Source organism: Electrophorus electricus, chromosome 3 (genome assembly GCF_013358815.1).
Source record: "Electrophorus electricus isolate fEleEle1 chromosome 3, fEleEle1.pri, whole genome shotgun sequence".
Classification (NCBI taxonomy): domain Eukaryota; kingdom Metazoa; phylum Chordata; class Actinopteri; order Gymnotiformes; family Gymnotidae; genus Electrophorus; species Electrophorus electricus.
In genome coordinates this window covers 6,342,628-6,369,674 of record NC_049537.1, presented here as the reverse complement: position 1 = coordinate 6,369,674, position 27,047 = coordinate 6,342,628, and the positions used below count along the sequence as shown (strand labels likewise).

The 27,047-nt window shown below is 40.2% G+C and overlaps 1 protein-coding gene across 5 annotated transcripts in view; it reads left to right on the top strand.

Annotated features, from left to right (window-relative positions):
• nos1apa (nitric oxide synthase 1 (neuronal) adaptor protein a) overlaps positions 1-27,047 on the top strand; it is a 75,773-nt gene that overhangs the window by 35,074 nt on the left and 13,652 nt on the right. For 2 of the 5 annotated variants that reach the window (XM_026998818.2, XM_026998821.2), the window contains exons 5-8: positions 5,453-5,561; positions 10,027-10,168; positions 10,827-11,005; positions 21,896-22,057. In XM_026998818.2, coding sequence (XP_026854619.2) covers positions 5,453-5,561; positions 10,027-10,168; positions 10,827-11,005; positions 21,896-22,057 — 592 coding nt within the window. Of the gene's footprint in view, positions 1-5,452; positions 5,562-10,026; positions 10,169-10,216; positions 11,006-21,895; positions 22,058-27,047 lie in introns of those variants that run through there. The other 3 variants (XM_026998819.2, XM_026998823.2, XM_026998820.2) reach the window with 2 other exon arrangements.

Genomic DNA, 27,047 nt, shown 5'->3' with positions numbered 1-27,047 from the left:
CCTATCTTTGATGTACTACAGAAACAGTTTCTTTCAATCTTCACTGATAGCAGCATTGATTTTTTTTCCAGTCATGTTTGTAGATGGAGCGCACTCGGTATACCAGTCGTTGTCATGCAACACATCTTATGTCATGAAGGACCAAAGACATGCCTTCAGGGGCCACTGAATTGACTGCTTTTTGAATTGTGTCCAACGTCTGAATATAGGATGTGTGTTCAGAGTTCTTTCATAAATCAAGACATCACCATGAGATCATAATCATGTCTCTTGGGGCTTCTTATGATGTTTTTTGTTTTTGATTTTTTGTTTTTTTTTCCCTTCCTCCAGAAGCATAGAAATAATACTGTAGAGGAAATGATCAACAGAATATTAGAAGTATCTTTCACAGAGGTATTGTGCATACTTCCCAATCAGCTTTCCTTAATCAATCTTGATTTTTTTTTCTCTTCCAAGCTACAAACAACAGGCAATTAGTTATTACATATTTATGAATGCATTTGAATATATGTCAATGAGAAAAGAATCATTATAAATAACTTTTGGCAGGTTCCCTCATCAGAGTAAACCACTCATAGCTTCCCAGGTCAGCAGATATAGAACTAATCATCTGACCTCTGTGCAATATGCAGATGGAATGATCGCTCACTATTTGGAACTTATTTAGCACACTAAAATTATACTCTTTAAACTTTGCTGATGATAAGGGCTTATTTTGTTTATTGCAGCAGTTAGCAATTCCCATAATTGTCATCATGAAATCCATTTGAAATATTGACCACTTGTGGATGGCCACCCTCAGAGTCTTTCCTGCCAAACCAATCAGCGTGCATTAATCATCCTCATATCCTTGAGTTTCTCTGCTATGCGATGACATGTCCATCCAATATACTAACATCAGAGGATAGGGTGACTAAAATGTCAGAACACTGTTTATTTTTAGCATGCAGGGGGGTTAATGCATTTCTGTATACAGATGCCTGTTGGAGAAGCGAACTGGAAATTGCTTATAACAAGTTATCCTGATCAGAACTGGTAGCCGCCAACCGCTGTGAAAAAAAAGATGGAGTTATCATAAATTTGAGTCTATGTATTTGTTAGGGATATACAAAACTCTGTATAGTGAACCTACATTTGCAGTGTTTTGTATTGCCTCTGTACTTCAGCACATTGAATCTTAAATGAAACAAGCACTACATGATGAGTGTTTCCAGTGGTCAGGCCAGGCCTACAGTGCAGTCATTATCAGGTCCTGCTTGAGATGGTGGGCCTTTTTGCCTTTAGGGTTGTGTTCAGTAACTTAAATGTATGTTTGATGTTATTCATGTCAGGTAACTGAAATGAGTAGTCAAGAACCTTCCACTGTTAGGAAACACTGAGTTGCTGCAAGGTGTAGTTGTAGTTATGCCTCAGTTTTAAGGGATTTGTCTGGAACTGAGTAGTTATTGCACACTCACATTGCAGCAGGGGAAGGCTTTTTCCTGACTCCACCTCTCATTCACTGCATGTGGAGGCAAACAGCAGACTCCGGAGTCGGCGCAGTAGCGGAGTTGAGTAGGCAATGAGAGTAGAATGATTAGAATTCCTGACTTTTGTGCAAACGAGTAGTAAATCTTACTGAGCAGCAGTCAATCAGATAGACCAATGTGGGGTATAGTGTTTTTCATTATATACTATGCCCATGGTCAAGCCACACACCGAAGTCTTCTGTGATCATGGATGTATAAAATTGAAACCACTTTGCTCAGCAGAAGATAATTAAATGTTTTAATTAACAAATCAGTACTAGGCTTGTTTTTGACCTGATTTACCAGGGCACAGATTTGCTCTGCACTTTACTCTGGGCAGCTGAATTTACATAACCACCCCTTAGCAGCGAACAATTGGCAAGGGAAGTGATTTGCTTCACTGTAATGAAAATGTGATGTAAAGGTGCTTTTAAGATGCGGTATAAAACGCGCTTTTAAGATGCTCTTTAGAATTCATTCATCTGATGCTGTCAGCAGTCACATTATCAACAAAGGCAAGTGAGACTGTTCAGCTAGCAGACAAACATGCCCATGTCATAGTGTTTAACAGATGAGACTGTGTGCTTTGAATTATGAGCACTTCCTATTTTTCTCCTCAATTTCCTCTTTTCATCATTCAGGTATAAATTGTCATTGCTTACCACCAAAATACTTGGTTCCTGGCTTGGTCTACAGGGCTTTTTGGGGTGGTTTGTAGCTAGCAAGCAGTAACCTGACCTTTCTGTTCCTGAGGCTTACCAATTGTCCATATCTTGTGGTAAAACCTATGAGGTTATTCTGGTTCTGTGTTTTTTTATAGTAGTCTTTTGTCCTGTCACTTTCTCTGAATGGGAGGACTTTGTAAAAAGGGTTTTAATTCATACAGTCTGTATTTAATGTGTAGACCTTTTAGATTAAAAGGGCTGGAGCACAGAGCTAAACAACAAGAATTGTTGAAATAATTATGGATTGCATATGAATCTAGTTGCATGGAGATACACCGTATTTACTTATCTGATTTGAGCATTATGATCCGGTCTCTCAGATCAACTATGTTGACCCTGCCACATGCCAAGATCAAACTACACGATTTTCTCCTAAACTGACGAATATCCAGTTTCAGTCCCGCATACAAGCATCACAGACAGAGGAAGAGTAGTTGACATAATCTTGTAGTTTGGCATAATTAAAGAACAACCGTGTGATGTCTGAAGCACCGATTGAGACCCCAGTGAAAATCTCAGAATCTTTTGTATTTTCTGACCTTGTCTGACAACTCTTATGACGTGTCCCTTGATACTGACCAATAAGATGACAGAATGCTATCTCATGCACATCGCGAGGAAAAAGAAGGTTGCTATTGCAGCTGTAAGATGGGACAATGAAACAGATGAAAGGTGTGCTAAATTAAGGATAGACAACCCTTACTGTCCTCTTTGAAACACCCAGCAACATATACACAATTGTTTTGTTTTTTTTCCTCTCTCTTTTCTCTTGTCAGAACACAAAACTGGCAGCATCACACATAGTGATTCTGGAGCCATGACTGCAGCCAATTTCTGGACGCTCCTTCCTGGCAACCTATGAACTTGTGCAAGTTGGTCGGTGTTAAACATGTAGTGTTGTCAGATTCCTGATCATGACATGGCAGGAATTTATGGCATCATGATTGCCTAATCTTATATAGTGACCATCATGAAAGACAAAGTTGTTGTGTAATCTTATCCAAGCATTAATGAATCCAAGCCATAACCATTTTCAGGTCATTATTAATTGACTATCATCCATAATTATAACTGTAGTTACTCATACATTATAACATTATTCATTGTAATGGCAATGGTATCATCAAATGAGCACATCTTGTGTTACAGTAAAACAAACAAAAAAAACTTTCATTGGCATTGGCTCAGCTAAGAGAGCTGAACCAGGAGCAAGTGAGACCTCTGGAAGTGACACGACATTATATTTTAAAAGCCTCATTGCACGTTCCTTTGAGCAGACACTGTCCCTGCTGGGCACGCCTGCTTAAGAACCATGATGACATTTCACTGTTACTTAGATTTCAAGCTAAGCATCAGTAACAAGACTCATAGACTGTATTTTTTGAGTGGAGATAAAAGGAAGCATTATTCCCAGATCCCTGGTCTATTGTGGTGTGTATTGAAACTGCTGGATTGTTATACTAGGCCTTTTGACAGTGCTTACACTGGTACTCTGAAAGATTTACAAGGAAATTGTATCTGCTTTTAGGACTGGAGGGGGTCAATACATGTCGATTCACATAAAGAAATAGCTTTTAGCAGAAGCCATGACTGATTAAAAGAAGGCATTTCAGATGCTCTATTGAGGTGTACCATAGCTCATAATGGCACGCTTCTTAACTCGGAGTGTGTAAGTGTGTAAGTGTGTGTGTGTGTGTGTGTGTGTGTGTGTGTGTGTGTGTGTATATATATATATATATATATATATATATATATATATATATATATATATATATATATATATATAAAAAATCAAGTTGCCCTGTTCATCTCTTGACGGGGTGTAGTAAGATTCCGTGAGTTTTTGCCCTTTCTACCTTGCGGTCATAACATAGTGCAGTCAGAGATTATTGATTTTTAATTTCATCCAAATCAATACATTGAGAGCCTAATGCAATGGTAAGGTGGTTCACCCAATGACAGTACGAGGCATCTGTAGAAGAGTTGAAATGATCCTACTTAGTGTAGTATACCATCACTCCCCTAACTTTCCCATGTAGTGGTATAACATGTAGTGAGTATGGTAGCCAATCTCAGGAGAAACTTCAGCTCCTGTTTTCTTTAGGTCTTAATAAATAAAAGCCAGGAATAGGTCTTGTACATCATTCATTTTGCCTTTAAACCACTGATGGAATGCATTTGCCAAGGGGCATCAGTGAATGGGGAAAACCTGATTAACCAAGTTGTTCAGTTGTTATTCAGTTCCCTGGTGCAGAATAGAGTGCAAGCCAGAACAGGGATTTTGATCTGAGTGCAGACCACAGTGCAGAACAATCAAAAGTGAATCTCCAAATAAACTAGGGCAACTTGGCAAAGCAGAAGTCACCTACCTCTGTGTTTAAATAGAGAGTGTGAACTCTGGCACAGTGATGATCTGTGCATTTCAACTTAGACTGGAAAGGTTAGACAGTTCGACCACCATGGCGATGGGCTGAATTTGGGTTCAGTATGCAACTAAAAAAGTGCCCCATGGCTCAGCAAGGTAAACATCTGATGGAATTACTCTGTGAGTTAGGGTGTACACACACACTGGCATTATATCAATGCACCCAATGAAGATCCCAAAGACTATTATGTTTGTTTGTTGTTTTTTTGTCTGGGTTTTGGGTTTCTACTGAACATGTCACTGGGTTTCTTTTCTGCTGGAATCTGCTTTCTGCAGTGGGTAATGCTGGTGATTTAGACATATGGTGCTTTGATTGTCGCTGTGGTGTCATCCCATGATTTTTCAGCCCAGCACACTCTTCAGTAGCTTTGAGCACTGCTATGGCGCTTCACATAAACGCCATACCTGTCCTTTGTTGCATAGTGAATTACTTGTGAATATACCATGATTGGGCTAGTGTTGTCCAGATTATATCAATTGTTTTACTCTAAGTGCACACATATATCTGTAAATCTGACATTTGTGTGACTTACTTACTCATACTGTAGAACCAACAACTCCAGTCAAAGCAGGCACTTTGCCCCAATGTCATGTCTTTTTACACAACACAGAAAAGGTTAGGCATTGTATTTATAATACTTTGGGGCCTGATAAAAAGAGTTTTATTACAAGAACTGTTTGACTTTGCACCATGACTGCCAGACTTATTGCAAGTTTTTATAGTTTTTTTTTTCTGTATTGTTTTAGCTCCACAACTTGCATGCTACTATAATTCAATTTCTTGTCTTTCATAGGATATTCTATGTATCACATGATTCCCAAGATTTGAAAATCTTCAGTTATATAGCCAGAGATGGACAGAGCAATGTGTTCAGATGCAATGTCTTCAAATCCAAGAAGAAGGTAAGTCATCTTTTGAATGCATCTGTCAGACTATGCATTGAATGCTTAAAAGATTTCCTAAGGATGACAGGAGAGTGAATGCCTCAGAGGAGACCGAATGCCCCATATTTAGCCATTACATACCTACACACGCAAGCGCACACAATTTCTTTCTTTCTGCTGTGCATCACCACATTCAATTGCACATACCTTGCACTCATTTGCCTTGAAAATCACACATCCCAGGTGTGTACATAGCCTTTTACCTATGCTTCCTTACAGACTCCCACTTACTGAAAAACAGACATTGGAACAGACCAGTACACATCTGGTCCCTCTGAGTTTTCCCTTTATGACGTAGAGCTAAACATTCAAACCCGTGGGGGGGGTCTGTCATTTCCCCCGCCTACTCCAACATGTGGAGCACTAGCAAGTATGTAGATGATGCAATGCAGACACTGCTGACTTCTTATTGCAAAAAGTAAAGCAAGTAGGTTGGGTTAACGACCCATGCTAGAAAGCTTCTGCTAATACTGGGACTTCCGTGTGCCAGAACAAACTTGCCTGCTTCCTCTAAACTCATGAAATGTAAAATCATATTCTGCTTCACTTGGTAACCTGTTGAGCAACTGCTCTGTTCTCAACTCATAAGCCCCTCCCTCCAGAGAGCCTGCTCTCCAGGAAGAAGCTGCTTTTTGTGTTCTGTAATTGCCTTGTTATTATCAGGAGCTGTTAAATGCAGGTAGAACCCTGGGGAATCAATTAAAAAGAGCAATCAATGGAACAGTAGGAAGGCCCATGCATTTTAATCCTACTTGCTGGATACACACAGAGCTGGGAGAAGCTGGAGAAGGAAAGTTGATATGGTAGGTGTGGAAAAACTGCCGCCCAGGGTCTCCTCTGAGAAGCCAAGAGGTGCTCATATTGGCCAAAGACTTTTGCGCGAACAGCCGCTGTTAACTTCAGGCTTCCAGCATGCATTGATTTGAGCTGGGATAATCTGGGTTATTTGGATGCAAGTCTCTTATAAAAAATATTTTGGTTTAATTGCTAAATTGCTCGGTAAAGACCGGCCAGAGGCATGGAAGAAACATGACTTCTCCTAGGCAGATTTTTTTTTTATCCTTTGGTAATTAATCCACCCTGTCATGCCCTGATTTGGATCATATGTTTAGATTATAATAGTATCAAGAGTTAATATTTTACCCCAGTTTTATTACAAATCATTCAACCTTGGCACCTCACTCTGCTTTGTGACTCGCTTTTTATATATATATATATATATATATATATATATATATATATATATATATATATATATATATATATATATATATGAATGAAAAGCGATGAAACACAGATTAAGATGGCCTGCAAAATTTACAGAGCGACCACACCCACAGTGTGAAATTGCGACCCATGTTAGACATTTTAGCTGCCCTTACTGTACCAAAACAAGAATAAATCGTGTCATCTTTTGTGGCGATTACCCCATATTAAAAGTAATTAAAAAGGATATAACAACCACAGTTTCAATGATATGCACACATGTAGCATAATGACTGGTTAACAGTGTTTAAATTTTGTGCTTTTTACACAGATTTCTATCTTTAAAACATTTGAGCAATGTGAAATCAGTACATAATTTAAATTACTTAATTTTTAAAAAATAAAGTTTAAGGCAGATAAAGCCTGTTTGCACATTTAATTTAAATGTTTACATTATATTTTTGCTGATAAACTACACTTTATGCACAATTATTAGGCAGGTTATATTTTTTGAGGATTCATTTTATGATTGAACTACAGTACTCTCGGTCCATCCAAAATGTTAATAAACCTCAAACCTGAATTTTTAAGAAAGTGAGGTTTTGGTTTTCTTAGGAGAATATCTGTGTGTGCATAATTATTGGGTAACCATTAGTGTGCAGAATTATTATGCAACTAAATGAAAAATGAAAATACTCCCATCTCACGTTTATTTTCATGTGTTAAAGTGAGAATAATAAACAAACAACTCAAAATTTACAAATAAACATATCTGACATTTTTTTTTAAATCAGTGACCAATATAGCCCCCCTTCTTTTCAATAACAGTCATAAGCCTTCCATTCACGGAGTCCATTAATTCCTTTGTTGACGATCAACTTTTTGTGCAGCAGCAACCACAGCCTCCCAGACACTGTTCAGAGAGCTGTACTGTTTTTCCTTCACCGTAAATCTCCCTTTTAAGAAGGGCACACAAGTCCTCAATAGTGTTTAATTCAGGTGAGGAAGGGGGTCAAGTCATTATTCTTTCATCATTAAGGCCTTCACTCTCATCTCATCAGTCCATAAAACCTTTGAAAAATCTGTCTAAAGATATTTCTTGGCCTAGTCTTGATGTTTCATCTTATGTTTCTTGTTCAGTGGTGGTTTGGTTTCAGCATTCCTTACCTTGTACTTCTGGGCACTCCAGATAGGTTGCAATTCTGGGATATGACAGCACTGGGGGATAATGGATTCTTGGCCACTTCACGATTGATTCTTCTCAAATATTTGGCAGTTAATTTATGTCTTTTTTTTTTCAAACATGTTTCTTGCAACCTTGATAAAATTGCAACAAAACATTTGATGGTTCTGTGCCCCAATATTTTAGCAATTTTAAGAATGCTGCATCCTTCTGAAAGACTTTTTACAATTTTTGACTTTTCAGAGTTAGTTAAATCTCTATTTTAGCCCATTGTGCCTGAGGAAAAGAAGGTGCCTAATAATTATGCACACCTCGATATAGGGTGTTGATCTCCTTAGGCCACACCCTCCCTCATTACACAAATATACATCACCTGATATGCTTAAATCCAACAAGCATTCAAGTTTATATAGCTTGGAGTTGGAAAATATGCATAAAAATGATACTATTAAAATACTTCCCTAATAATTGTGCACACAGTGTATATTGAAGAGCTGGATGCTCTTCAAGCTGGCAGCAATAGGGAAATGATATATTGTGATAAATATTGATATTGATCAATATGGGGGGGAAATATTATCATCATATTTTTGCAATATCGCCAGCTCTAACATGTAATACTTAATTGTAGTGGAGGTTCTTACTAACTTGGAATTGTCAGACAAAGTGAACTAAGCTCACTTCTAATCATAATGTGCAGAAGTGTAATGGCGAAAGGAGTGAACTGATAGCAGCCTGACGTGCCATGTGCCACTCCACTCATGTTCTTCTCATGCAAACAAATGAGTGATTTCAGCAGCTATCAATTGTAAACAAGGAACAAGGCCATTTTAGAAAACAGTTGAGACAGAAATGTTCCATTATTTTAAGCAGGGCTATCAGGAGTGTAATTGCTTTTGAGAGCTGCAAGCAACTTCAGGCTGGTTTGTTTCTATGGCATCTTAGGTGATTACAGGGAAGTGCTCTCAGTGCTCATCTGAATAACTGCACATTACCTGTTCAAATTAGCCTCCAGTAAGTTGTCTGTAACCCTGAATTGATAACTTTCTGGCTTTGGCCCGCACAAAAGGAAATATTATCATTGGCAGTGTTCTTTTCTTCGGTTTCATTGTTCAAGCTTTGATACATGGCATTCTGCACATTCTGTTTGTGTTATTGCTTTTTTTTGTTTGTTTTCTTTGGCAGGGGACACATTTTCAATATTGATCATCAAAAAATATATTCAATATGCTTTATGCATCTCAGAACAGGCATTTCACTTCCCTGAGTGCAAATGCAGATTCAGTGCACTAGCCTGAATTCTTCCTGATGCATTGTTCAGTAGTGCACACAGCTCACAATTCTTCCACTGTTCCTGCCTGCCTCAAACACCTAACACTCCTCTCAGTGCAAAAAGGGAAGGAATACTTTCATTGATTTGCAGTTCAGATGCACTCTAATCTGCCATTTGACCATGCTGTTTTCCCCCTTACACATAGAACGGTGTTAATCCTAATTCAGTGTGCAGTCAGATGTCTACATTATAATTAAATGTGACTGGGATGTGGGATCTGCTGTTAAGACTGTTAACCATATGCTAACTGCCCTTATTCATTCATGCATTCATTCATTGACCAAAATAGGCTTAGTGACAGAACAAAACTTGTCAGTGAGGCAAACAAGGTTAACTTTTTCAAACCAAGGTACAGAAGAGCCTTTGATTTTTTTTTTTTTTTGATTTTTGATTTTTTTTTTATATTGCACACCATAGATTTTGTCTTTGGTAAAACAGGCACAGCCAAATATCTACTACCATCTGCCATCTAAAACAAATCTGCCAATTTGACAGCACTGCATCAGTGTTTCAGAACAGTGACTCTTCCACAGCCAGTGCAGGTTAATGAAGTGAGCAGCTCTGTGAAGCGCATGTGCTTTTCCTGTCCATGTCCAAAGATTATCAGGGCCTGTGGTCTTAAAATTAGCAACTCATTGGAAATGATCACAGTGGGTACACAGCTCTGCCAGCATACTGATGTGTCCTGTTGTGCTGTGCAGAGCCAGGCTATGCGGATTGTGCGGACGGTGGGTCAGGCCTTTGAGGTGTGCCACAAGCTCAGCCTGCAGCACACGCAGCAGAACGCCGATGGCCAGGAGGACGGCGACAGCCAGAAGACCAGTGTGGACTCCATAGTGCAAGGTAGCCCTCCGCTAGGGCAGAATTTTAAAAAGTAATCCTGAAGTTGACAGCCAAGTGAAAATGGCTCCAGAGGCTATTTTAAAAGTTTTGCCATAATTTTGAGAATATGTTTTAACAATATGAAATCTGCTCAAGTGGTAAGACACGAGATGCAGGCACAGCCTCATTGCATCATCGCTTTAATCGGCACCATCACACAGTGCCTAGTAGGATCACTGGCTGAGGGGGTGGCTCTTTCTTTCTGCTCCCTGGGGTTTGTAGGCTCAGACTAGTTCTCCTCCTCCAAGCTCCCTGCTCCCTCAGAAGACACTTGTTTGAAATGCAGATGAGAACCCATCTCACCAACACGCCTTCACTTATCCAGCGACGTCCCTCACCAACCCCCAGCCCCACAACAAATATTCCAGCCACCGTCATATGGGTGGGAATCGCTCTTGTTAGCACGAGCTCTGACAGTATCAGGCTAGCCACTTAAGAGATGAATCGGCATAACCTTCATCCAGGTCAGACAGCGAGCTCCTGAAAGTTCTTGAAGCATCTCATTGGGCTTTAACACTTCTTGTTACTGTTACATGAGGCTTTATGTTGGCAGTCTATCATCCTTACCTTCCATTCACATACAGACCTAATGCATTCACCAAAACACTGGACTCCCTAGCAGGTAACAGACTGTGTGCAGATCGTGAGCTGCCAGGGGCTGAGAAGGCCATGGCGGAGGAGACGGACATCGACGCAGAGGAGTTGCCTTTGACTGACAGCACAGCAGATGAATTCCGCCGCGGGGTGACCGACCTAGACACTGCCAAAAAGGAAGATGATGTTACTAAGGGCAAACAGGTAAGTCACTAAAGCACCATATACATCTCTTACAGACAGGTCAAGAAGGAATTAGTTATCTGCTTATTAAAACTATGTTGAAATTTACTAGTAACAAGTGTTAATATTCACAGAAATGAACTCTCTGATGTGTTGCACACCAGCTCAAAGCGTTGCTGCTATGCACATTAGTTTACCCTGACAGAGAGCACTGCCCTCAGCTTTGTTTTAATGAGGCGATGACCCTGGTTGCCTGAGACATTCTCTGCACCACAGTTGGACTTTAGGCAAGGCGTCAGCATTTGTAGAAAATAATAACAAAGATAGAGTCCCTGAAAGAGCACATCTGACAAGCAGACTGTTTCCAAATAAGTATATATAACCCATTGGCATTAGAGTTGGCTAGCTGCACTTTGATGTAGAAATATGTTTCTGAGCCTGTCTGTATCAGGGTATGTCTATGCTCCTAAATAGCTATGATTCTTGTGTACTGCCTGTCAGAACAGATTATCGGGTGTTTTTCTTCAGTACATACAGGCCTCTTAGGCTTGCTGGGATAGAGTGCAGGGTTCTTATGAGATAGGAATCATTTCAGCAGCTGTAAAAGTGCTTTTCTGCTATTCAGAAAATTGGATAGCCCTATTGTGTGTAAGAGTACTGCAATATTGCAATATGAGTATCACTGATGGCTGTAACATACCCTTTAACAACAAATCACCTAATTCTTTGTCACATGCCATGAGCATCCTGACCATTGTCAGATGTTCTAGTGGGTTTGCTAGGTGTTTGATGAATCACACATTCACATGATCCAGCAAATGTAAATAATTTTAGTCAAGATAATATAGGTCAGTATTTCAACCCATTAGTTCACTAATGGGTTTTAGTAGATTGCAAGGCATCGCAATTGCATTAAATAGTATCATTTAGGTGTACAATAGATAAGTGTATAGTTTTGTACACATGGTGCAGCCTTTCTCTTCTCTGACACTGTAACATCTATGCGGTCACATGGAAGTCTATGAGACACCCATTCAAAATTACATTCCATTCCTAAAATAAGTTTTTTAGTCAGACTAAAAAGTCCAATATCCCATGAACCACATGACAACTTGTCTAGTAGTTTGAACAGAACAGTTCTCTATGTTCTAATTACTCAGACCTTTTTTTGGCTAGCACATTCTATTAAAAGCCCTCCTGGTTAATTTTAAAATCTTTCCTTTACAGACACGTACGTTATGCATAGTACTTTGGAATTCTAAGACTTGTAAGATAATTGAAACTTGGAGTTTTTCTTTACTGAGTGGGTTCCTGCAGACACCCACAGTTGCTTTGGATTTTCATGCTTACAGTGGATTATGCAGCTGGATCTTATTTATATGAGTATATAAATAGCATATCTCAAATTGCATTAGGTTGAAACCTAACAGCTGTGTAGGAGTGTGCTGGAATGACTGCTAGTCAGTAACTTGGAGGATATCACCTTCTGGGTTCTCTCTGTTTAGTTAAGTAAAAACACTTTGAGCACATAGATATGTCTTGGATATAGAGTTTTCTAGTATGGTAGCATATGGAGCTGAGTTAATATGTCATTTAGCAGACACTGACTGGCCATTACAGATTGAAATAACTGTATATCTGTATCGAGAAGACAAGTTATTATCAGTAAATGAATTGTCATAAAGATGTTCTATAAGAATTAGCTTGGAAATGGACTCATTTGCATTACATTTTAACATTAGCATATGACCCCCTCAATATCTCAATATAGGGTTGTGTACTTTCCACATAAACAATTGTCAGAATTTTACAACAAGCAGTATGATAGCTGTTCTGCATTACAAATATATATTAATATTTAAGTATTTTGTGTGGATTACATTTTCCATGTATTCTATACAAAACAGCTATACCATATACCTTGGCAAACCTTACATAGCAGAGTAATCCAGATCACAGAAATACATTAGTTGAATATGAGCTCAGAATGACTGAAGCATCTATTATGCATATGGGGCAATCCCTTTTGTGTTTCTGTTTTTTTAAGAAAATACAGCATCGTACAAGTTCTTAGCATCGCAGTAGAAAGTTAGGAGACCAGAGACCATAGTCACGTGATTTAAAAATATTATTAAAATATTATTCTCCATCCAGTTAAGTCTTAGTATAATGTGAGTTTGTTCACATGTTGATTCTTTGAAGCCTTTTTTGTCCATGTTGAGCCATTGGCTATACTTGATGCTTTTTTTCAGCAACTTTAACATCACCTCCAGGCTGGATTTTCTTTAGAAAGGTATTCAGTTGTTTTCTGTATGTTTAAAAAGAAATAACTCAGATAACAAATTGTGTGTTTCTTTTTTGCCTCCAGTTATTTGTAACTGGAAATTTACCAAACTTGAATTGCATAGACAGAACCTTTAGACACTTCATGAAAGGGTCAGTCTGAATCTCTTTGGCTATAGGCTTTTGAATTTGGCTTTTGAATAGGGTTTATTTTTTCTGTTTGCTTCAGTACATAATTGAATATATGAGACTTTCTGAGTCAGTAAATATGATTGGATTTGCAGCGTTCTGAGAAAGGCTGCAATAGTGTCAAAGATCTTCACACAGAAATCTTTGAATTATTCATGAGTTTTGATCAGTTCTCAACACCAAGACTGCTGAGCCACATGTGAGGAATCACATGTGGCACTTTCACACGGTCCACTCAGGGTGCCCAAGGCTGGCACATCAGTGAGGTCATTCCAACCCTGGGCAAGCAAGGCCGCTATGCTGTCCTGGCCTTTCCAGACCACATCTGCAAAGTAAACTGACAAGTTCCTGTCAGAACACTGACCCCTGTGGTCACGAAGTGCCTTTGTCTCCAGGGATACAAGAAAGGGCTGGCACTTTCTTAATCATCAGCCAGACCCCTGAATAGCTGTACATTTTAAAACTGCTATATACGAGCTGAAGTTGTTTAGTCTGCCTACTCTAATGCTGTACCTCATTGAGCTAGCAGGGGCTATGTCAGACTGTGCTTATAGAACAATAGGGTAGGATTGGTTTCCAGTACAGAGCAATGCTTGCTCAGTCAGACATCTGCTCTGTCTGAAGTCTCTGGTTCAATGAAAGAAGCATTTGATGCGTGGTGGTGCAAAGCAAAATCAGTCCCATGATTCAAACACAAAGCCACATCCTGTGGGATATTTATGAACAGCTGACTTCAGCCAAGGTGTACAGGCAACCCTGTTTTAGGCACCATTTATAGTCATTGCCATATCATCCCTATAGAGAACATAGAAGTGGTCTCAGAAGTGACTAGTTTTAAATACTGTGGTTGAGTGCATGTGTAGTTGTGATTATCAAGGCTTCTGGGGAATATTGTAATTCTTTTGTTGTTTTAAGTAATCAGATTTTGTCTATTAATAAGTGCCTGATTTATTGACTTTGACTCTTGTGTATCATTATCCTGTCAGATTGACTTAACAAAAATAGTAACACACTTCTGTCTAGAACTTATTTGAAGCGAGTTCCAGATTTTTTGTTTGTCTGTTTGGATGTTTGGTTGATTTGTTTTTTGAATGAACACAATATTGACTGGGGGACAAATGAGTGGTGTGTTGCTTGAAAGAAGAGTCACAGTATCCAGGAATGTCACTGTGTCCATCTGTTTATTGCAAGTTTGTGTAGTGGTGTGAGCTGCAGTTAAGCTCTGATGTTTTAGCATTCTGAGAGAGACAAATAGAAGGTGGAAAATAACACCACCTCCATTGTACACTCTCGGGCACAGTGCTATCCTTGATCTTTTTTCAATAATGTCTCCATTGCAAAAGATACTGAATCATCTTTGTCCAGTGGGTCTAGATAGCTAAATATAGGACCTCACCAAAAGATGTACAACTCAAAGACTTTGGCATTCTCGCTCTGGTGAATAGCCGTAAGTCTGACAAGGTATTTGACATTTAACTTCTAGGGACTTAAAAAGTCCTTTTGTTTTCACCTTTCGCCCATGCACAGATATGAACTGCTTTCAAATGGATGTGTAATTATTCTGAGGATGAAAGGCTGATACAGACCCTTCTCCATTCTAATGTGCCCCAGTGACATTTAACTTTAATGTGAATTCAGCAAAGGCTGTAGTCCGCTTTTGCATGGCTTCTCTAATCTCTTGAGTGTTAGTTAAGATACTTGATATCAAAGGCTTCTAGAGGCTTGTGCTTATACTCTGGTTTATCCAAAACCAGTGGATACTTCTGGTCCCTGCTGTGGTTTTGCACAAGTTAATCTCAGTGCTCCATATCCAGGCACCGAAAAGAAGGGGAGGGGAATGATTTTCAACATACTGATGGAGCTAATTAATGAATCTAGAGACCTGACTTGGTCAAACACTTGTGTTTTAAAAAATGGTGGATGTTTTTCACCAAAAACATCCACTATAAAGTTGATTCATTTTGAATCTATGTGGGTTGTAGATTAATCAGTGACTTAAGCCATCTTTACACTGTGTGATTATCATAACTATTATGCTGGCACAGATGCCAATCACAAGAAAGGATTCTTTGGTTGTGAGTTAAAATATGTGGCCTTTGAATGTGTACTATGTCATGCCATGCTCTATGGTGACCGATTTAATGCTTCTCCAATCAGACAGCCTATGACTATCTTTTGGGAGTGTCAGAAATTTTGTTCCAAAATCTTGCAGTGTGACTGCTGCTATGAAGCACATTTAAAAACAACCAATAGAAAGCAGCCTGGAATTATGCACAATTTGCATGCCAAATACAAATAAACAGCAGCATGGCAAAATGAAAACAAAGCACATCGAACTCAGTATAAGAAGCTTTTGTGGAATTTTAGATGCAGAGGAAATGTCTTTTGCCTCCACTGAAATTCACCTTCTTCATATTTTGGAGCCTTGTTTTTCCAAGGAAACACACTGCCACTCCAGGTCTGAAGGTTTTGTGTGGGACTTCCAATTTTATTGACGAGAAGAAAGTCACATATGGATGACAAATGCAGAATGTTGCAATTTTCTAGCATTGTGTGTTTATCGACAGACTTTCAGCACAAGGGAGATTGCACAGTCTGTCATGGAATTTGATTTCCAAATTTCAGCTGTAGAATCTTGTGCAGTGTGACATGCAACAGTCCTATAAGACCATTGTAATTATACAGTATAAAACCGTCTTTACCTATTTACAATGCTGTGTGAGGTGGTTCAATGAAAAGGCAGAACTGAAATGAGGAACCAGGGGCAGAATAAATGTCCTTCTAAACAAGGGTTCTACAGGAAGTGTGTGCTGGCCTTCATCCATACAGTCAGATAATAGATGTGTTCTAGGAAAGAAATATAGTGGACTAGAGAGTGACTATAAACAAATGGGATGTTTTAAAAAGAAATAAAGTTTTTTGTAACCCTCCAGCATAAAGCTATAAAAGTGCCTCTGTATTACTGAGATATTTAATTTCATTTTACCTTTGGTGGAAAGGTTTCAGTGTTTCAGTGTTAGACACCACAGCCACTGCACCAACAACACTGCTACACAAAAACTCTAAGAGACTGTGCCCTTTTCACTCTTACATGTGTTTCTAATGCTCTGTACATGCATTACGTCCTGTGTGTTCACTTTCTGTTGTATAAAACTATCCTGTTTTGGTGCTGTTGAGAGCTGATCACCTAAAAGCCACCACACTCTAACCACACAGCACACCTCAGTTCCTCTCAGTTCTGCATTCCCGCTTCACTGGCAGGGTGTGGCAATGCCTGGCACATATTGACTGACAGCTCGTAGAATGCCCTAATCACAGCAGGACACAGCTGACTGTCCATCAAAGTCACCCATCTTTCTCCCTGCCCTTCCATCACACCCCTCTTACCCAATTGCTGCCACATGGGCTTCTTTGCAGAAAGATGGATGGTCCAGATTGACAGGGCCAAGAATGTCTAGGAAGCAATCTAAATCAACAGTTTGCAGGCAGCCAGCTGTTCAGATGTAAGAACCAGTGCAAGAGTGGAAGAGTGTGTGTCTGTGAGGCTAGTGAGGCTTGTGTGTCTCAGTGAGTGTGTCTCATGGTAGAGCTATAGAAAGGGACTGTGACGAGTGTCCTCCATATGGTCCCCTCAAGGACACAAGAGTCTTCACTAGAATCCACAAAGCAGATCGAATGTAGAGAACAATATATATGCTGTGTTAACTTGGTGAAAAGAAAGTTTAATTGGGTCTTTTATGACAGCAGGCTATAGTGCTCCTTTTTTCCCAGGCCGCTTTCTCTAGGTTTATATCACCCTCTCTGCCTGTCTTAATGGTGCTATAAATTGTAGTACAACAGAATGGGTGTGCGAACTTTTGTTTTTGAGTCTAAATTAAATATACCTCTGCTTTGAGTCAATTTCCAGTGAGTTTATTTTTTAAAATGAAAATGTTCCTCTGAAATGAGCTTGGGTCAGTAATTATGCCATTTAAATATTTGAAGGCTGAGTGTTTAAGAATGGTTTTGGATGTACTGTTACATTTAATTAATAGTTATACTGAACAGTGAGCGTGCTGCAAGAAACACGAGGAACAAATTTGTGCTCATATAAGCTGTTTCAGTGGATTTGCTGTATTTACTAATTTAATGTATTTTTTCTCAGGCAAAAACAAAATTTTAGTGGTCCACACCTGTAGTACAGTAGTACTGTATAGCTATTCCCCAAAGAACAATGGAATGTATGGACTACTGGATTGTATATATTTTAGCTATCTGTTTCATTAACTTAAATAAATTTGAGTTTGAATATAAAATTAAATTTTATGCATAACCAACTATGTTGTGATGTGTGAGTTCTACAAACTTTAGGCATTATGTAGGGAAGAAATGTATGGTAAAAATAGGGTAAAAAATTGTCTCCATTCTCTTGCAAATCTATTTTTCTCTAACTAATTCAGTATTAAACAGCATATTCCATTTAAAGCCCCACTCATATGAATAAATATAGTTATCCTTTATAAATATGAAAATAAACATGAATGTGCAAATCTCAGAAATGTATTTTTTCAGTATATAATCAATGAACTAAACCAGAATAAAAAGTTTCAAAAAACTATAACCATTGTAAATCCTGCAGAAATGGTCATGTTCACTGCAGTTACATGTGTCGGAACATCACCTGGCAGCCTGGGGTCAAGCGTGCTGTCTGACCAGAGTATACAGAGAGCAGGGTTTTAGATTAATTTGAGAGTGGGAGCTCTATCATTCCTTTGCCCCCTCTTCTCTGGCCACGCCACAGGAACATGCTGACTAAACTGGCAGAATGAGTTTTTGTAAAATGAAACCATAAAACCTGCCCCTATTGAGTGGACTATACCTTAGCATTTGTTTCTAAATATTTGCAGTTTTCTGTTTTTATTATACCCTGCAGTGTGTTTTATTACCTCTCCTTTTAAATACATTTTTACCACCTGTGATTCCTTTTATTTCCAACTTTTTTTCTCAAATGTCTCCAATTTCCTATCTGAAACCAGAAATGGCTTACAGACATTGCAGATTCATAAAAGCTCTTGTCCTGATGGAAGGTAGGCGACAAAAGTGGAAGTCTGAGTGGGAGCCTCTGGTTAATGCATGGCTTAGTAAGTGATGCAGCTCCCACAGAAGGGGAGTCAAGACAGGCTGTGCCTCATTACCCCCTGAGCACTCCTAATAGTACTGGACTTCATTCCATTGAACAATGTGCCACAAGTCCCTGTCAACATCAGAGTGATGCTGGAGGGAATGCTAGTGATCTGACCTATTAGTACTAAATTAAATCCCCAGTTGACTCAGTACCACCTGTGATGAAGGCTGCGGGCAGCACCCATACACGTTATCTTTCAGGCAGTAAACTTACTTACTACCCTACTACCTTACTGTCTCAATCACAACACTTAAAACTGGAGGAGTCTAAGAATATTAAGAACATTAAATACTACCATTCAGGTGAATAGTTCAGTGTACTTACACCAAGTATGAAGAAAATGTTTTCTGCAAAGCTCAGTTAAGCACAGCTTTGGACTTCCTCAGGCCTTGTCTATAGCTCCTCTAGTACCCTCTAAAAGTGCGCCTCTCAGCTCCAAGGGAGCCTCCTGGAAGCCCTCTGTCTTGAACATGCATCTTGTTGCCCTCCAGTCTGTCTGTGGGTGACAGTGCTCTCTTCTATCTGCTTTACGCCTCTGCACAGATATTGTGGTCCTCTCTCTCTGTCTCTGTTCTCTCTGGATCCCTCTTTCTGCTCCTTTCTCCATCATTCTGTTTCTGTCTGGTCATCTATCAGTCTTTTCATGGGCTAATGAATAGCTTGTGTCCTCAGACCAGTAGCTACAAGATAACAAATGCATCAGGGTAGCAGCACGCTTGATGGACAAGCGAGCAGCGTCTCCTCTCTGGGAGGGTAGACAGTGGTGCTTCCAGCCTGTTCCGTATGCCTCTGTACCTGTCACTCAGCAGGTATCAAGCAAAGTATTGTTAATGACGAGAGGTCAATTAATTAAAATGAAAAATGCAGCATGAGAAGTCCACAAAGTCTATGCAATGGTTTGCCAAGCACCTAATGCAGTAATGGATGTTTTTCATTAGACTGTAGATGAGGCATGGCGCCTGGGACTACTCAGGCTTTAAAGCCATTAGCCTGAAAAGTTCAGATGAATTTAAATTTATGAATGATGCTTATTCAAGGTGATGTAGCATGCCCAGGCGGGCTGTATCTCGCAGGTGACTAGCTTTTGGCCAGGCAGTGTTTCATAGCAACTAACTTTCATAGTCAGCTGTTTTTTGGCCCTGCTTTCAGGGCCTCTGGCCATGGGTATGCAGAAAGTCACAACCTCTGGCTCATTTGTCTGTGGGAGCAGATGGTGTTTACAATGTAGCATTCTGCCCACATAAGCAGCTGTTGCATACAATGCCCTAACAAAAACGCAGTCTCATCAGCATGCTCGCCCAGCACCATGGCTGCCCTGCTGCTGTCTTGCTGGTGCTCATCCTAATGGGAAGATGAGGAATGGTGGCAAGCCTGCAGAACCCACTTTTAGCACCATTGGGAGAGTATTAGAGGAGGTGTGTGGGTGAGCATGTGCATGCGGGTATGTGCAGGTGCAAGCATGCATGTGTGTATGGCTGTGTGCATGTGTGCACACATATGCAGCATATGTGTATGAACCCATGCACATATGAACCTTGAAATGTGGGGCCATCTGTTGGGTGTAGAAGCATGAGGCACTTCTCTAATTGAATGCACTGCATTAGTAGTCTAGAAGAGCATTGTGGTGTTCAGAGTATAAGGGTTCTGAGCTGCTGCACCAAGTCTGCTATAGTTTTAGTGTTCAAGATGGAAAAGTGGAATTGCCAAGGCTTTCAGAGGAAAAAATTCTCTGTTGTATAGAAATATGATTATACTTCAGACCACAGCACTGTATATCAGACTCAAAAGACATACATTTCCAGCTGAAAAAAAAAATAGTAAATTTTGTGCCCTTTTGTTACTAAATCATAATTTTTCCACCTTTGGTAAGGCCGGGATTTTTCCAACAGGATCGTTTTCTATGCTTTGACCAAGTGGAACAGTCTTGACACTATGAAAACCATTTTCACTCCACTGGCTAGTACAGTTTGTTCCTTCTCTCACAGAGACATGCTCACTTCCAGTATGTGGGAGGTTCCTACATCTACATCTTAGGCCTTTGGGGGAAAATAAATAAGCAAGGCATGATGGAGAGAAAGAGTATCCAATCCTAGCCCCAGTGACTGTCGCCAGCTCTACCGCAGCATGCCTTGCAAAACTGGAGGCCCTTCTCTAATTAATGCACCAGCTCTGACTGGCCTAGCATTCAGATGATAACAGCTGCAGTGTTGCCTTTAGTAGTGCTAACAGGGAAACACATCATTTCTGAGAGAGAGCTTTATGAGGTCCCGATACGACCCCTTGACCAGCTTTACTAGGTTCATATCCAACCCCAGAGGGGCACGGGCTGAACCAGAAGCTGCCACTGAAGCCACTAATGACTGCAGCACAGTACTCAAAGCTGCGTGTATCCAGCCCCCCTGCAATAACAAGACACTGGCACAAAATCACCATGTTTTCTGATGAAGAATAACCTTTGCCTAGAGATATACATACGTACACACACACACACACACACACCCACACACACACAGGTTATAATTCTTACTGCATTACAAAGTTATTACAAAGTTAAAAAGGTAATGAAAGGGAAGAAGCATAACGTTTTGCCAAATGCTGAAAACATTCAGAAAAGATTCAATGGGTTTCAAGGTTTCATTCAGTACTCTTTACAGTTTTTCATGAGAAAGAGGAAAAGTAGTTCAATAGTGTGCAGATTTGTCCTTGGTACATAAAGGTGATTTGAATGGTCCATTGTGAATGAGCTGAATGAAGCACAAAAGGGTCTGTCCAACACGAAACAGCAGCACCATACAAGGCAGTCAGTCTGGTATGATCATAAGCCAGAGTAGTTTAGCAGAAATATAGGCAGTTTAGCAGTAATATAGGCCATGGTTTAATTTTTCATTACCACTGATTGATGTCATCTTGAAAATATTTTTCAGGTGAATTTAGGCAGTTTTACATATTGTATTAATTTGTGCCATGAAGGTCAGTGAGGCACCAGACTTCACACCCAGATTTGCAGTAATGAAACCGAGTGGAATTACCTGTCCATCAAACAGCAGGCCTCACCCTCCTGGTCCTAGCAATTTGTTTTGGTGCAGTACCCATCAACCCTTGTTGAGAAGAAGACAAATTTCCCTCATCCATCCTCTGATTTCTTCCACGCAGCTGTCCACTCATGCCTGTAGTTCCCAATTGTCACTGGCGTCTACAGTGTGTGATCCTGTGTGATCTAAGTACATCTCCTCTCTCTTTCTCTCTCCCTCTCTTTCTCCATCATTCCTCTACAGCTCCCTGAAGATGCCTCCATCCTGCTTTCCTCTCCGAAGATGCTGCTCCCATCGGGGGACCAGCTTCCTGCCGGTGCGCCCCTCTCCGTGCACCACCAGCTCCAGCTCCTCCAACAGCAGCTCACCCAGCAGCAGCAGCAGACCCAAGTGGCTGTGGCCCAGGTGAGAGGGGCAGCCTGCCTGCATGATGCTGCACCACAACAGCACACTAAACCTGGTCTCTGCAGTGGCAATATGCATTTTTATATGGTTTCCATGTACGAGAATCAGAAGACTGCTGGGGCAATTACAGCCATGCCCAACAGACCTGCAAAGAGCAGGGCTATAATACACAGCAGTCATCACTGGAGTAGGTCTCAGGCCAAAAACCGAGCTGCAACTGAAATCAAAGAGCAGAAAACTCCACTCTGTTATTTATTTATTTATTTATTTATTTATTTATTTATTTATTTATTTTTTGCTCATGCACATTCTGCACTATGCAAATTCTTGTCGTTAAGGGTCAGCTGAATGCTCTGCAAGCAAAAACATAACACCAATGATCAGACATAATGAAGAGTAGAAGATGAATGAGGTGCTTATCCTGAGTCGGCACTTCACAAAAAGATGTTTATCTTCAGTTTACACTACGTGCAATTACTTAATGTCATAGACAACTCAGTTCAGATTTTTCCTCCTTGTATAATGCTGACTGGAGTGTACTTCTTCAAGGTGGGGTTTCACTGAAGTGCAGATAGATGGTTTTAAAGGATGGGATTTTAAAGTATAAAAAGAATATGTTTTAAGTTACACTACAGTTTTACGTATTTTACAGTTGCATTTCTTTATCAGCAGCAGCTCCAGCAAAGCCTTTGCTTTGCTCCTCTAACCACTGACCTTGAGGGGTGCGCGCACATGCACACACACACGCGCGCGCACGCGCGCGCGCACACACACATGCACGCACACACACACACACTCTCTCTCTCTCTCTCTGTCTCTCTCTCTGTCTATCCCTACTCCCCCCTGACTCACTCTCCCCGTGAGTTGTCTTGACCTCAGACTGCACTTCCTTCATTGTAATCCAGACCGAAAAAAAAAATGATCCCACACTGCACAGGGGCATGAACAGCTGGAGAACTTAATGGCACATAAGGCCCCTAGCATTTCAGCCCCAAAGAGGGCTGGCTGGCATAGCAGTCTGGCCTCTCAGAGCCTTTATTGAGCTCAGTCGGAAATGAGTCAAGTGCTCAAGAAGACGAAGAAGGGTCATAATGTCCATTCAGCAAAAGGCAGGCACAGAGGGCAGGGGATCTTGATCTGCAGAAGATTGGAGGATTTTTTTTTCTTTTTAACAAGTACCCCCTGGTGTTTCTGGATGTTAGAGCATGGCTCGCTGACGTTTGCCACAGCCTCCCCATCAGCATGGAGATCCACACAGCTGCTGAAAACAAGTCCTGGTTGCATCCTTCAGTGTTGGGAAGGTAACAGTCTGCAAAGAATGCCAGCAGCTTTGAATTGTGTTTCCAAGCAGCATGAGGACATCAGTCACTAATTATTCATTCATTTCACATTTTGTTTAGCTGAAGAAAAGCGTGATGAAAAGATCTCTGTGCACGTTGGACCACTGGTTAGCATTGGCAGAGGCTTAGACGTTTTTATTCGGACTCCCACTCAATCTGAAGCACAGAGGCATTTAGCTGAGATTAGCTCTCCCACACCATATTTATAGTGCTTAATTGTTGTTTCTCAGTGCTCTTCAGTTGCCACTGTGGTTGGATAACTCGGGCCAGCATCGTGTTAATCATGTTCCTGCATGAGTTCCGTTCATTTATTATATTAAACGGCACAGGGGCTCTGGGCCTCTGCCCTGGGCACATTAGAGTGGTTTGTAATTAGACCTTTTAAAGGTTAAACAAGCTTCTTGCCAAAATATAGTCCTTCATTAAAACATTATATACTGGAATCGCTGCTGTTCTGTTGTGAGTCCTTATGTGGGTGAATGTTTCAGCATTTGTTCACCCTTGACCACATCAAATTATACTTGTTTATACTAGTTTACAGCAGAGTATTTGTATCATTTGGCTTGATTCCATTAAGTAGCAAAACCAAGCTCTTTTCTCTCTCATGTTTGTGTATTTAGCCTGGTCAAGGTTATTTGTGCATGGCTTCTGTTCCTACCTGTCAGTGCCTATGTGCATGCAGACAGAGGAGGCCCAATCTGGACCCACGGCCCGCTGCTCCCACCCAGAATGAGTCCCAAGAGCTTCACAACGCACGTCTGACTAGGAAGGGGAGCACGGAGAGCTCTTCATTGAAGTCCCCAGCCAAGCAGGAGTTTGATGAGATCCCTGTTGAGAATTGTCCCGCAGACTTTGTTGAGCTGTTAATGAGGTCTAAATGTGTGTGGCAGCTGGGAAAGAGCAAGTATTTCTTCAACAAGATCAAATTTGCTGCTTCTTAGAGCAAGCCTGCATTTTACTGGAAGGATAACATGAATAACTGAAAAATAAAGATGTCATCATTAACCTGAAAAAGTTAAAACATCATACGTATATGGAAAGCCTTGGTTGATGTATATTTGATTGTTTTGCATCAGATTCTTTTGAAATAGTAAATGATTTTCTTGTTAAAAATACTGTTTTAACAGCTGAGAATAATTTTTCAGCCTTATAATTGAAAATATTTGTTACTAAATGGGCAGTCGTCATTTGTGTATAGCCCTGCGCAAGTTGTTTCTGTCTTCAGAGAGTAGCCAGCAGTCTGCTGTCCATTTGAGTCTAATGGGCCTGATGTGCTGTATGATCTGTATTTTGAGCTTGCTTTCATTATCCATATTGGTATTGCTTGAAGAATGGAGAAGAACTCTGGTATAGGAAAGTAAAAAGGAGCAAGGCTGGGAGAGTCAGAGATCTGCATCTGGGCTCAATGGGTGGGAAGAGATGAGAATGGAGTTCCTCTCCCCGGTCAGTACATGCCCAACACGCTAGCTGATCGAGGGCATCTGTTGGGTCAAATAGGCAGAAGTGAGCAGTTATCACTCTCCTCCAGGCATGCAGAGCTCCTGGCTCACCTCAGCTACAGTCTGAAAACAGACAGGTGGCTTTATTCGGAGGCAGCAGATTGGTTGAATTAATGCTAAACTTGGGAAAACTGGCTAAAATTATTGCCTTTGTGAAAAAAAAATGTAAGTTCTGAAAATCAGGTCTAATTACTTGTCACTTTAAATGACTATGCCTGAGTACATGAAGGTTTGGAATGAAAAGAACAGCAGCTTACTCTCAGGTTTTAATTCTTAACTTTTCATTGACACTGTGTAATTATGATAAGTCACTGTGTCAGTGAGGTTTTTAAGAATTGTTTTTACTTTTAAGACAAATTCAACTGATATCATAAAATCTGAGCAGTTTTAAAAAGGGAATAATGAATGATGAATAATTTTACATGTGCTTTACCAAGAGGGAGATTTGAAGGTAAGAACATGAAATGTATGTCATGTGTAGGTTTTCATGTCACCTTTACAGTATCCATCACTGTGTGATGTAAACACTCTTGCTCTTGCACTCTCTCTCTCCATCACATACACAGAGACACACAAAAAAAACACTTAAGCTACTAAATCTGTACTAAGCTGACTGTGTTTGTAGTGGTGGATTTTTTTTTTTTGTAGTTTTTTTAATAATTATTACCTGTTTTGCTCTGTTCCCAACTTGTTTCTCTGCCTCTGACAGCTGACTATCATTGGCTGGGGAGTGTGGTGTTCTTAAAACTGCATGGTAAATTTCTTGCATACTTTCTGTGCTGGGTCATCACTCGGGACCCATATGGTGTAGGATGAACCTGCCATGCCCCTTTAAGAGCCCTCTGATGGTCTCACAGTGTTTGGGAGAAATCCTAACAGGGAATGGATTCTTCTGGCTATCGGCATGTCACATCGTAGGTTGCCTGAAGGACACAGCTGCATAATCAAGTCAGGACAGCTAGCTTAGTGTTCACCATTCTGGATTTTCAGGATACCAATAATATCTTATACCTAGTGACATGTTGAGGCTGCATAGTTTTTCATTCCTCATGCTTGCTATCTTATCATTTGATTGGTAAATGGGATACATGTCCAGAACAGTGTATGTGATATTTTTGCTGTCTAACCAAACAGGACTGATGTTTGGATGGGTGGTGCTACTGGCAGTGCAGAAGTTAACCTTTCCCCAGAGCTTTTTGCATTAAATTAAACTGCTGCAATGCCAAAATCTGATCCTTGATTTAGCTGCCATGGTGATGAATGATAAATCTGTTTTACACTTTATTCAGTTCATAAACAAACACCACCTTATATAATTTTTTGGAGTTTAGGAGAATTTCAACATGCTTCACACTTCCTGTGGATGTGTTAGCTTATGTATAAGTGTCAAAGCTAATCAGAACCTTGAAGGCTTTTTGATGTGCATTAATGAAAAGCTCGCTTCCATTTAAGAAGTGCCCTGTCTTACTAATTTATACAAGTTGTGTGTATAGGCCTATAGACAGAGGCTTTAATCAAGAATACGTGACTGATTCACAGGTGACATAATGAAGTGGCTTGTTTATTATATAGTAGAAAGGTTTTAGCCAGGTTTGCTTTTCACAACCACAGCAGTGTAACCTTTTTGTCCTGACTTCCCACACAATGTGTCCTTCATCTAAATACTAGTCCTTCAGCTTCATTCATTAATACACTAATGCCATGGTTGACGTCAGTGGTGTTATGGGGGAGAAACTATCTACGTCCTTATGGTGTAGGAGTAAGTAGAAAATAACTTTTTTTCAGATTGAAGAATGAGATCCAAATACAAGGAAAGTGGGTTCTTTAGTAGATTTTAGGCCACATTTAACTGTGTGGCACCTCCCGCTGTTAGGATAAACAGCCTATTCTTCCTGAACAGATTAGGGTCTTGAGATGCAGTCTGAGTCTTGAGATGTACTGGTAGATATTGCAAAATTTTTGGCATTCTTATGCTTCTTCCCTAACTGGATGAACTGTTCTTAGCACATTGTTTGAATGGGCATAGCATGAATTTATGCATGAGGAGTTCTTCAAAAATTGTGCATCAACAATCATCCGTTTTGGCCTTTTAAAGCCCAGTCTTGATTTCCTTAAATGTATGTGTGTGCACATGTGTGTGCTTGTGTGTGT